This window comes from Mustela nigripes, chromosome 6 (assembly GCF_022355385.1).
Source record: "Mustela nigripes isolate SB6536 chromosome 6, MUSNIG.SB6536, whole genome shotgun sequence".
NCBI lineage: Eukaryota > Metazoa > Chordata > Mammalia > Carnivora > Mustelidae > Mustela > Mustela nigripes.
This window is the reverse complement of record NC_081562.1, coordinates 64,310,691-64,323,489: the sequence shown is the minus strand read 5'-3', so window position 1 is coordinate 64,323,489 and position 12,799 is coordinate 64,310,691. Positions and strand designations below refer to the sequence as shown.

At 37.9% G+C, this 12,799-nt stretch overlaps 1 protein-coding gene across 3 annotated transcripts in view; it reads right to left on the bottom strand.

Moving 5' to 3' along the window:
* The window catches only part of IPO8 (importin 8), a 116,050-nt gene that overhangs the window by 25,528 nt on the left and 77,723 nt on the right, over positions 1 to 12,799 (bottom strand). For 2 of the 3 annotated variants that reach the window (XM_059402724.1, XM_059402723.1), the window contains exon 25: positions 6,111 to 8,070. The exons of the other annotated variant lie outside the window; for it this stretch is intronic. In XM_059402724.1, coding sequence (XP_059258707.1) covers positions 7,973 to 8,070 — 98 coding nt within the window. In that variant the 3' untranslated portion in view covers positions 6,111 to 7,972. Of the gene's footprint in view, positions 1 to 6,110; positions 8,071 to 12,799 lie in introns of those variants that run through there. 3 annotated transcript variants of the gene reach the window in all.

Sequence of the window (12,799 nt, the reverse complement as noted above, 5' to 3'; positions counted from 1 at the left end):
GCCTCACTCTCTAGTAGACTGCCTGAGAAACTTCCAACCCACCCAGAGGCAGCACTTGTACACTGAACCTAATGGAGAGAATGAAACAGGATCAGGAAGGATTACCATTTAAGGCACATCTGGAATTTTTTTTTTAAGATTTTATTTATTTTTTGAGAGAAAAACAGAACAGGAGCCGGAGGGGGAGGAAGGGGTAGAGGAAGAAGAGCAAGCAGACCCTGCACTGAGCAGCGATCCTGGGGCTCAATCCCAGGACCCTGAGATCATGTCCTGAGCTGAAAGCAGATGCTTAAGTGACTGAGCCAACCAGGGCACTCCTGGAATTCCCCACCACCACCACCACAGGAGACATATCTAGAAAAATGTTATAGCCAATGTCCAAGAAATTACTACTTGTGCTCTTACAGGATTTTTATGGTTTCACATCTCATGTTTAGGTTTTTGATCCATTTTGAGTTTATGTATGGTATAAGAAAATGGCTCAGTTTCATTCTTTTGCATTTAGCTGTCCAGTTTTCCTAACACCTTCTCCCATGGCATACTCTTGCCTCCTTTGTAGTATATTAATTGCCATATGATCATGGGTTTATTTCTGGGCTCTCCATTCTTTTTTTGGTGGGGGAGGGCTCTCTATTCTTTTCTAGTGATCTGTGTGTCTACTTTTGTGCCAGTACCCATACTGTTTTCATTACTACAGCTCTGTAGTGTATCTTGAAATCTAGAGTTGTGATACCTCTAGTTTTGTTTTTCAAGACTGCTTTGACTACTTGGAGGCTTTTGTGGTTCCATACAAATCTTAAGATTGTTTGTCCTAGTTCTGTGAAAAATGCTGATGGTATTTTCATAGGGATTGCATTAAATCTGTAGCTTGCTTTAGGCAGTATGGACATTTTAACAATAGTCATTCTTTCAACCCGTGAGCATGCAGTATCTTTCCATTTGGTTGTGTCATCTTTGATTTCTTTCATTAGTGTTCTATACTTTTCAAAGTGCAGGTCTTTTACCTCCGTTAAGTTTATTCCTAGGAATTTAATTCTTTTTGGTGCAATGGCAAATGGGATTGTTTTCTTAATTCCTTTTGCTGCTACTTCATTACTAGTGTGTATAAATGCAGCGGTTTTCTCTATGTTGCTTTTGTATTCTGTGACCTTACTGAATTCGCTTATCAGTTCCAGTAGGTTTTTGATGGAGTCTTGAGTTTGCCATATATACAGTCTCATGTCATCTGCAAATAGTGAAATTTTTACTTCCTCCTCACCAATTTGGATGTTTTTTATTCCTTTTTCTTGCATGACTGCTGTGGCTAGGACTTCCAGTACTATGCTGAATAGCAGTGATGAGAGTGGACATTCTCGTCTTGTCAGTTTTTCACCATTGAGTATGATGTTAACTGTGGGTTTTTCATATATAGTCTTTATTATGTTGAGTTCTATTCCATCTGCAACAACTTTGAGGGTAATTATCATGAATGGATGTTGTACTTTGTCAAGCACATGTTTAGCATCTAATGAAATGATCATATGGTTTCTAGCCTACATGTTGTTGATGTAGTGTATCCTGTTGATAGATCTGCAAACATTGAATTACACTTGCGTACCAGGATAAATCCCACTTGATCATGGTGAATGATTTTTAAAATATATTGTTGGATTTAGTGTGCTTAAAATAATTTGAGGATTTTTAGATCTACATTCGTCAGAGATATTGGCCTGCCATTCTCTTTTTTTGTAGTATTTTTCTCTATGTGGTTTTGATATCATGGTAGAGCTGGCCTCATAGAATGAATTTGAAATTTTCCTTCCTCTTCTGTATTTTGACTAGTTGGAGAATAGGTATTAACTCTTTAAATGTTTGGTAAAATTCACCTGTGAAGCCATCTGGTCCTAGACTGTTGTTTGTTGGGAATTTTTTTTATTATGGATTTCATTTCATTGCTGGTAATCAGTCTGCTCAAATATTCTTGCTAGTTCTGTTTGGGGTGGTAATATGTTTCTAGTAATTTATCCATTTCTTTTAGGTTATCCAGTTTGTTGGAATACAGTTTTTCATATTCTTTTACAGCTGTTTATATTTCTGTGGTGTTGGTTGATATTTCTCCTCTTTCATTTCTGATTTTGAGTTCTCTCTCTCTCTCTCTCTCTTTCTGTTGGATGAGTCTGGCTGTTGATCTTTTCAAAGAACCAGTTCCTATTTCCCTTGGTCTATTCCGTTGTTTTCTTTTGTCATTTTTTCATTGTTTTGTTGTTGAAATTTCTATTTCATTTATTTCTACTCTATTATTTCCTTCCTTCTGCTGGTTTGGGGATTTGTCTTCTTTTTCTTGCTCCCTCAGGTATAGGGTTAGGTTGTTTAAGATTTTTCTTGTTTCTTGAGGTAGACTGGTATTGTTATAATCTTCTCTCTTAGAATACTTTTTGCTGCATCCCAAAGATTTTGGACCATTGTGTTTCCATTTTCATTTGTTTACATGTATATTTTTTATTTGTTCTTTGATTTCTTGGCTGACCCATTCATTGTTTACTAGCATGTAATTTAACCTCCAAGTATTTGTGTTTTCTTCAGATATTTTTCTTTGGTCAACTTCTGGCTGTATAGCATTGTGTTCAGAAAAGATACATGGTATGACTTCTATATTTTTTAATTTGTTGAAACTTGATTTGTGACCTAACATGTGACATATTATAGAGAATGTTCCATGTGCACTTGAAAAAGATGTGAACTTTCCTGTTTTAGGATGGACTGTCCTGAATATCTGTTATATCTATTTGGTCAAATGTGTCCTTTAAAGCCAATGTTTCCTTCTTGATTTTCTGTTTGGATGATCTACCCATTGATGTAAGTGGGGTGTTAAAGTCCCCTATTACTGTCCTACCGATTTGTTAATAGCTGCTTTATATATTTGGGGGCTCCTATATTGGGTGCATAAATATTTATAATCATTCTATCTTCTTGTTGGATTGTTCCCTTTATGATTATGTAGGGTCCTTCTTTCCCTCTTTTAACAGTCTGTTTTAAGGTTTATTTTGTCCAATATATGTGTTGCTGCCCTGCCTTCCTTTTCACTTCCATTTTCATAATTGCTTTTCCATCCCTTCACTTTCAGTCTCCATGTTTCTTTAGATCTCAAAGGAGTCTCTTATACACAGCATATAGATGGGTCTTGCTTTTTTATCCATTCAGTTACCCTGTCTTTTGATGTGAGCATTTAATCCATTTACAAAGTAATTATTGATAAGTATGTACTTATTGCATTTTGTTACTTTACAGTTGCTTTTGAAGTTCTCTATTCCTTTCTTCCGCAGTCTTTGGCTTTCTTTTGTGTAACACTTAGATTCCTTTCTCTTTATTTTTTGCGTATCTATTACTGGTTTTTGATTTGTGGCTTCCATTAGGTTTATATATAACTTATATATAGCCATCCATGTTAATTTGATGGTCACTTAAGTTTGAACCCATTCTAAGAGCACTAAAGTTTTACTCTTCTCTCTCCCACATTTTAGGTATATCATGTCATACTTTATATCTTTTTATTTTGTGAGTCCCTTGACTGATTTTTATAGATATACTTGAATTACTGCTCTTCTGCTTCCCATTTTTCTTACGCCTGCCTATGATCTTTCCTCTCTGAAGAATCCCCTTTAATATATCTTGTAACGTTGGTTTGTGGTAATGAATTCCTTTAACCTGTGTTATTGTAGGAAACTCTTTATCTCTCCTTCTATTCTGAATGATAGCCATGTTGGATAGAGCATTCTTGGTTGCAGGATTTTTTCTTTTGGCACTTTGAATAAATCAGGCCACTCCCATCTGGCCTGCAAAGTTTCAGCTGAAAAACCAACTGATAGTCTTATGGGGTTTCCTTATACATAACTCTTTTCTCTTGTTGCTTTTCAAATTCTCTCTTTATCAATACTTTTTGCCATTTAAATTACTGTGTGTCTTGGTGTGGACCTCTTTGGGTTGATTTTGTTAGGAGTTCTCTGTGCCTCCAGGATCTGAATTACTGTTTCCTTCCCCAGATTAGGGAAGTTTTTGGCTCTTAGATCTTCAAATGATTTTCTGCCCCCTTTTCTCTCTTCTGGGACCCCTAAAATGTGAATATTATTATGTTTGATGGTATCACTTAGTTCCCTTTATGTAGTCTCATTTTTCTTTTTCTTTGTCCTGTTTGTCATGATTGACCTCCATCCATTACTCTGTCCTCCAGGTCACTGATTTGCTCTGCTTTCTGTGGTTTTATTCCCTCTAGTGGATTTTTAATTTCAGTTATGGAGATCCTCATCTCTGATTGGTTCTCTTTTATGTCCTCTTTCTCTTTGTTGAGGGTCTCACTGAGATTCTCCACTCTTTTCTCAAGTTTAATGAGTATTTTTATGATCATTCTTTAAATTCTCTATCAGGCATTATTTATTTCCATCTCCTTAGCTCTTCTGCTATAATTTTGTCCTGTTCCTTTATTTGGTATATATTCTGCTGTGTCATTTTATCTAACTCTGGGTCTGTTTCTGGGTGTTAGTAGGGTCAATTAAATCTCCTACTCTTGAAAGTAATGTCCTTATGAAGAAAAGGTCCTATGGTGCCCTGCAATGCAGTGTCCCCTGTTTACCAGAACCTGGTGTTTTAAGGATGTCTCTCATGTGTGTTGCATGCCCTGTTATTATGGCTGAGCTGCATTTGCTTTCAGTCATCAGCAATGGCTCTCTTGGACTGTTGTGGGAGGGTTGGTCCCTGTATTGTTAATGGGCCAACCTGGGACTACCTTCAGCTTGAGTTGGGTCAGACGAGGCATCTGCCAGAGCGGTAGTAGCACCTAACTGCAGGGCACTCGCCCTGTTGTCCCCTGAAAAATGTTACCTGGTGGGCAGGGACTATAATCAGATGGAATGTCTGCCCACAGCCACTGCTCTCACCACATTTGACTGGTATGTGTGGTCTTCTTCCCCTCCCCTCAGGGGAGGTGTCATTTTGGGGTCATGCTGTCCCCTGTTGGAGCTACTTTCATACCACCAAGCTTGTAGCACTGCTGTGGAATGGACTTCTGAGTGTAGATTGGAGGAGTGGGTGCACTTGTTAGCAAAGCTAGGTGGAGAGTGTTCATGCTGTGCTGGTTCCTGCAGGCATAGACTAGGGGCCGGGCGGGGGAGAGAAATGGTGCCTGCCATCTCTTTTGTTCTTGTAGAAATCCCCTAAGGATCTCTGCCCTTCCAGCACACATCCTAAGATTAGTAAACATATCTTCCTTCACACCCTAGGTGTTTGTTAAACTGCTGCTTCTATGCTACATCCCAGTGGGGTTGTTTGCTATGCTCTTTATGGTGGGGACTCAGTTTCCTCTTGCCCTCCTGCACTCCATGCAGAGCCTGCTGATTTTTAAAGTTCCCAATGTTGAGCCCCATTGACTGTAAAAACTTACAAAGTCCCTCTGATTTTCAAAGGCAAATGTTATGGGGATTAGTCTTTCTATTGCGGGTCCCCCATGCCTGGGGTGCCTGGCATGGGGTCTGATAGTCTCCTCTATCCATGCTTGAGGTGCCCCTCCCATGATCAGTTTTGAAGGGCAGTTTGGTTTCCAACTGCATCCTGCCCTTTCTACTCTCTTTGAAGTGGCCTCTTCTCTACATCTAGCAGTGGAGAGTCTGTTCTGCCAGTCTTTGAGTTGTTTTCTCAGTTAATCATACTGATGTAGGTTTTATCTAGGAGTAGCTGGGGGTGTAGGTGAGCTAAGGATCTTAGAAAGATCTGCCATCTACCTGGAAGTCCCCATTCCACTCAAGTTAGGCTGTCATCAGATTAGGAGAAGGCAATCAGAAAAGGGCTCTATTTCCAGCACCTTTTTAATTTTCCTTCAAGGTCCTGATGTGGCTTTAACGACCTTTGCTTTTTCAGAGCACCTATCTTTCCCATTGGGACACCATGATTTATGAGATAGGCTTTAGCTTCCAACCACTCTCCACTCTAACTTCTCCTGAGGAACCCTTCTTAACCTCCCAAGCCAACAGCTACCTTGTTCCGCCTCCTCCCAAAATCAAGAAAACATACTGATGGATTTTTATCATCTGCTTAAAGTACCTCCATACTCCAGAAAACATTTTACACAGAGGGTTTCAGAATCCTGGGAATCAGTCCGTGTTTTATTTTACAGTACATTCATATAAGTTCCTGCATTTCCAAGTTATCCAGATCACATTCAGGTTAGCACTGCTGGTAACAAAATTATACAACTACCCTGGCTTCAAAAACAAGATAGGATGATACACATTAACATCTCTTTCCCTTTAATACTGCAGAAGACAATACCTCACAAAAATAAAATCACATGCCTTTTACAATCCAGTGTGAAGGCATTTTATTTATGTTAAAATAAATCATTTTGGACATGGGGAGAATAAGAAGAGTTTCAAAGCTTAAGATATCTAAGATGTCCCCCAGTGCCACCTTTCTCTTCTGCCATCTGGCACATTCAATAGGAAAGCAGGGGATATTGAACTCTGAAACTCATGGCTTCTTAGGCTACTTATGTAAAAACTACTTAAATAACCTAAACTTCTAAAGAGAGTTAATATTAACAAGGGATGGTAATACAGGAAGCACCTGGGGGAAATTCCTCCAGTCACTGAGGGGAAATATATGCTGCAGACATTTCACAAAAATGGAAAACTGTTATCACATCGGTAATACATTAGGTTTTGGAAATACACTTTCACCTTACTGTATGAAAACACTGTGATCCATGTTTTAGTGTTGAATTTGTTCTGAAAAACAGCCAGAACCTCCATCTGCAATATTTCTTATAGGCATCAATCATTACCATCTAAGAGGGCAGCTGAACAACACCCCAACCCGTGAAAAATATAACAAGCTGAACTTAGCTATAATAAAGGCTAGAATGAATAAGGTAGGAGAAGATTCAGATGTGTGAAAAGTAGAAGTTAAAATCATTTGGGTCTTTATCACAGATAAAAAATTTTGTTGGAAAATGTTTTGGACCCAGGTCCAACATAGCAGGAATGATATGTTGTTGAAAATGCAAGCCCCCATCCAGAAAGACCACGTGCTTATGTAGCACCCTTCTTGTAAGAGTTCAATGTGCTTTAGTAAAATAATCAATTCATTACATAATTAAGTACATGATTCAGAATATACTCGGACTTACTGTTAATTCCAGTGACTAAAGAGTTCCTGTCACTTGCTGCCAAGAAACTTTTGAGTTCTGAACTCGCCATGTTATAAATGAAATTTATATCCATATTTGCTGACTCCAAAAGAAATACCACCTCTTTCAGGGCTCAAGAATGGGATGGAAGAGGGAATAAGACACTTATTAGGAAAGCCACAAAACATGTGATGAAAAACCAGAGCCAGTGCATATTTTACAACCCCTGAAGAGAGCCCCCAGCAGCAGGGTGAGCAAGGGGAGCAGTGATGTTTTTGAAACCAGAGTGACTTGTAGCTAACTGCCTAACAGTAAATTCACATAGTAAAATGCAGAGTAAGTCAACATAGAGCCAAGGTTTACATTATATCTAGAAATATGTTTTATGCTTTAAAAAAAATTGCAATGCACTCCAAAAAAATTTTTCAGATAATTCATGTACAACAGAAGGCACTGTTATCCGCATAAATCCATTGATTCTGCATGGCAAAAACCTGAGACGTGCAATTCAATTCAATCCTCTAAAACCACCTTGGTCGTTCATCCTTTGGAGAATATGATTTTGTCCTTTTCAGTCCACTGATTTTGTTTTCCTTGAATTTCATACATTACAGTAGCTGCTTAGAATATGTATTTCGGGGTGGGGAGAAAGGTCAAAGGGGAAGAGGGAGAGGATGAAACCGCAGCCTGATGCCAGAGTTAACTGGCACAGCAGGAGGGTGCTGAAGAGCAGCCCACTCTTTTCCTCCCCTTGACCTTCACATTCCCCCGGTGAAGTAAAATGTAGTGATGACATTTGGTAGGCTGCTGTTCCTTCTTTCAGTTGTTGCTGGGCACAGTCCCAAAGTTAAATGCCGAGAGGACTCCTTTGTTTTCAAAGGTGAAGCCTCCCTGTTGTTCAATCTTCTTCTTTGCCTCTAGTGTTTGCCAAGAGAAAGAGGGAGGAAAAGAACAAGAGTATTTAAGGTGACAAAGTTGGAAATAACCTCAAAGGAGCAAGATTTCTTTATACTTTGCATTGTGAAGGAATGTGACTCATATTAGCTATTCTGCCCAACCGAGCAACATCCTTTTTGTGTTTTCATTCTAGTGTAGTTCACAACATACAGTGTTAATTTCAGATGTACAATATAGTGATGCAACACTTCCATATATTACTCTGTGCTCACCAAAGGAGTGACTCTTAAACCCTTAAACCTATTTCCCCTGGGCCCCTTCCCACCTCCTCTCTAGTAACTAACCATCTGTTTGTTCTCTCTAGTTAAGAGTCAGTTTTTTGGTCTCTCTTGTTTTCCCTTTTAAATTCCACACAGGAGTGAAATCATGTATTAGTCCTTATCTGACTGGGTTATTTTGCTTAGCCTTATACTCCCTAGATCCATCCATACTGTTGTAAATGACAAGATTTCATTCTTATTTGTAGCTGAACAAGTATGTGTGTGTGTGTGTGTGTGTGTGTGTGTGTGCACGCGCGCACACACACGGACACACACACATCTTCTTTATACATTCCTCTATCGATAGATGCCTGCTGGTATACTGCAATAAACATGGGGGTACATATATCTTCAAATTAGTGTTTTTGTATTCTTTGGGTAAATGCCCAGTAGTGCCACTACTGGATCACATGGTAGTTCTATTTTTGACTTTTTGAGGAACCTCCATACTGTTTCACACAGTGGCCGCACCAAACTGCATTTCCATCAGCAGTGTACGAGGGTTCCTTTTTCTCCACATCCTCACCAACACTTGTTTCTTGTGTTTTCACCAGTCTGACAGGTGTGAGGTGATAGTTCATTGTGGTTTTTTATTTGCATTTCTCTGGTGATGAATGATGCTGAGTATATATTCACGTGTCTGTTGGCCATCTGTATGTCTTTGGACAAATATCTATTCATGTTCTCTGCCCATTTTTTAATTGGATTGTTTATTGGGTGTTGAGTTGTGTATGTTCTTTATATATTTTGGATACTAACCCCTTATTGGACTGTCATTTGCAAATCTCTTCTCCCATTCCATAGGTTGTCTTTTAGTTTTGATGGTTGTTTCCTTTACTGTGCAGAAGCTTTTCACTCCGATGTAGTCCCAACAGTTTATTTTGTTTTTGTTTCCCTTACCTCAGGAGACCTGTCTAGAAGATGTTATGGCCAATGGCAGAGAAATTACTGCCTGTGCTCTCTTCTAGCAGTTTATGGTTCCAGATCTCACATTTATGTCCTTAATCCATTTTGAGTTTATTTTTGTGTATAATGTAAGAAAGTGGTCTTATTTTCCCAGAAGAGACTCTTTTCCATTGCATAGTCTTGCATCCTTTTCGTATATTAATTGCCATATGACCATGGATTTATTTCTGGGCTCTCTATTCTATTCTAGTGATCTATGTGTCTATTTCTGTGCCAGTACCCATACTGTTTTCATTACTACAGCTCTGTAGTGTATCTTGAAATCTAGGGTTGTGATACCTCTAGTTTTTTCTTTTTCAAAACTGCTTTGACTATTTGGAGGCTTTTGTGGTTCCGTACAAATCTTAAGATTGTCCTAGTTCTGTGAAAAATGCTGATGGCATTTTCATAGGGATTGCATTAAATCTGTAGCTTGCTTTAGGCAGTATGGACATTTTAACAATAGTCATTCTTCCAACCCGTGAGCATGCAGTATCTTTCCATTTGGTTGTGTCATCTTCGATTTCTTTCATTAGTGTTCTATACTTTTCAAAGTACAGGTCTTTTACCTCCTTGGTTAAGCTTATTCCTAGGAATTTAATTCTTTTTGGTGCAATGGCAAATGGGATTGTTTTCTTAATTCCTTTTGCTGCTACTTCATTACTAGTGTGTATAAATGCAGCAGTTTCCTCTATGTTGCTTTTATATTCTGTGACCCTACTGAATTCACTTATCAGTTCCAGTAGCTTTTTGATGGAGTCTTGAGTTTGCCATATATACAATCTCATGCCATCTGCAAATAGTGAAAGTTTTACTTCCTCCTCACCAATTTTTATTCCTATTTCATTTATCCCTTTTTCTTGCATGACTGCTGTGGCTAGGACTTCCAGTACTATGCTGAATAACTGGTGAAAATGGACATTCTTGTCTTGTTCCTGACCTTATGAGAAAAGCTCCCAGTTTTTCATCATTGAGTATGATGTTAACTGTGGGTTTTTCATATATAGTCTTTATTATGTTGAGCTCTGTTCCATCTCCAACAACTTTGTTGTCGTTTATTATCATGAATGGATATTGTACTTTGTCAAATGCTTTTTCTGCATCTATTAAAAAGATCAGATGGTTTTTATCTTTTCTCTTACTGATGTAATGTAAGACACTGATTTATGAATACTGAACCACTCTTGCATCCTGGGAATAAATCCCACTTGATTGTGGTAAATGGTTTTTTTTAACGTATTGTTGGATTTATTGTGCTAATACTTTGTTGATGATTTCTGCATCTATGTTCATCACAGATATTGGCCTTAAAGTTCTTTTTTGTGGTGTCTTTATTTCATTTTGATATCAGAGTAATGTTGGCCTCACAGAATAAATTGGAAGTTTTCTTTCCTCTTCAATTTTTTGGAAAAGTTTAAGAACAGATACTAAGTCTTTAAATGTTTGGATAAAATTCACCTGTAAAGCCATCTGGTCCTGAACTGTTGTTTGTTGGGAGTCTTGATTACTGATTCAATTTCATTGTTGATAATTAGTTTGTTCAAACATTCTATTTCTTGCTGGTTCAGTTTTGGGAGATTATATGTTTCTAGAAATTTATCCATTTCTTCTAGGTTACCCAATTTGTTGGCATGTAATTTTTTGCACCATTCTCTTACAATCCTTTGTGTTTCTGTGGTTTAGGTTGTTATTTCTCCTCCTCCATTTATGATTTTGTTTGAGTCCCCTCTCTCTCTTACTCTGAATCTGGCTAAGGGTTTATCAATTTTGTTGATCTTTTCACAAAACCAGCTCCTGACCTCATTGATCTGTTCTAAATTTTAGTTTCTTTATCATTCATTTCTGCTCTAATTATTATTTCCTTCATTCTGCTGGTGTGGGGATTTGTTTGTTCTTCTTTTTCTTGCTCCCTCAGGTATACGTTAAGTTTTTTAAGATTTTTCTTGATTTTTGAGGGTAGGCCTCTATGAACTTCCTTTGTAGAATGGCTTTTATTGCTCCCAACAATCTTGGACCATTGTGTTTCCATTTTCATTTGTTTACATGTATCTTTTTTTATTTCTTCTTTGGGTCAACCAAGAAATCATTCATTGTTTACTAGCATGTTATTTAATCTCCATGTATATGTGTCCTTTCCAGGTTTTTTCTTGTGGTTGATTTCTACTTTCATAGTGTGTTCAGAAAAGATGCATGGTATGACTTCTTTTTTAATTTGTTGAGACTTGCATTGTGACCTAACATGGGATGTATTATGAAGAATGTTCCATGTGCACACTGCTATTTTAGGATGGAATGTTCTGAATATATCTGTTAGAGCCATCTGACCCAATGTGTCCTTTAAATTAGCCACTGTTTCTTCTTGATTTTCTTTTGATCTATCCATTGATGTAAGTGGAGTGTTAAAGTCCCCTATTCTAGTATTCCTATCTATTACTTTATTTGTTTGTTAACAGCTGCTTTATATATTTGGGAGCTCTCATGGCGGGTACATAAATATTTTAAATTGTTATATCATCTGGTTGGATTGTTCTCTTTATGATTATGTAGCATCCTTCTTTGTCTATTTTAACAGTGTTTAAGGTCTAAGTATTGCTACCCTGGCTTTCTTTTCACTTCCATTTTCATGATAATTGTTTTTCCATTCCTTTACTTTCAGTCTCCATATGTTGTGAAACACTGCATATATATGGGTCTTTTTCTTCCCTTACTCTCCTGCCCCCATAAGTTTGCTGTCTTTAGTAATAAACTTAGATTCCTTTGTCTTTATTTTTTGTGTATCTGTTACTTTTTGTATATCTGTTACTGGTTTTTGATTTGTGGTTATCATTAGGTTTGTATACCACATCTTCTGTGTATAGTAGTCTTTATTACGTTGATGGTCACCTAAGTTTGAACTTTCTTTACACCTGTCACTCCCCCGACTCCCATATTTTAGGTATATGGTGTCATACTTCATTTCTTTTTACTTTGTGAATCCCTTGACTGGTTTTTACAGATATATTTATTTTCAATTCCTTTGTGCTTCCTACTTTTCTTATTCATAGTTTTTGTTTTCCACTAACATTTCTTATAGTGCTGGTTTAGTGGTCATGAATTCTTTTTTTTTTTTTTTTTTTTTTAAAGATTTTATTTATTTATTTTACAGAGAGAAATCACAAGTAGATGGAGAGGCAGGCAGAGAGAGAGAGAGAGGGAAGCAGGCTCCCTGCTGAGCAGAGAGCCTGATGCGGGGCTTGATCCCAGGACCCTGAGATCATGACCTGAGCCGAAGGCAGCGGCCTAACCCACTGAGCCACCCAGGCGCCCCTGGTCATGAATTCTTTTAACTTCTGTTTGTCTGGAAAACACTGTCTCTCTCCTTCTATTCAGAATAATAGCCTTACCAGATAGAGTATTTTTGGTTGCAGATACTTTCCTTCAGGCATTTTGAATATATCTTACCACTCCCATCTGGCCTGCAAAGTTTCTGCTTAAAAATCCATGG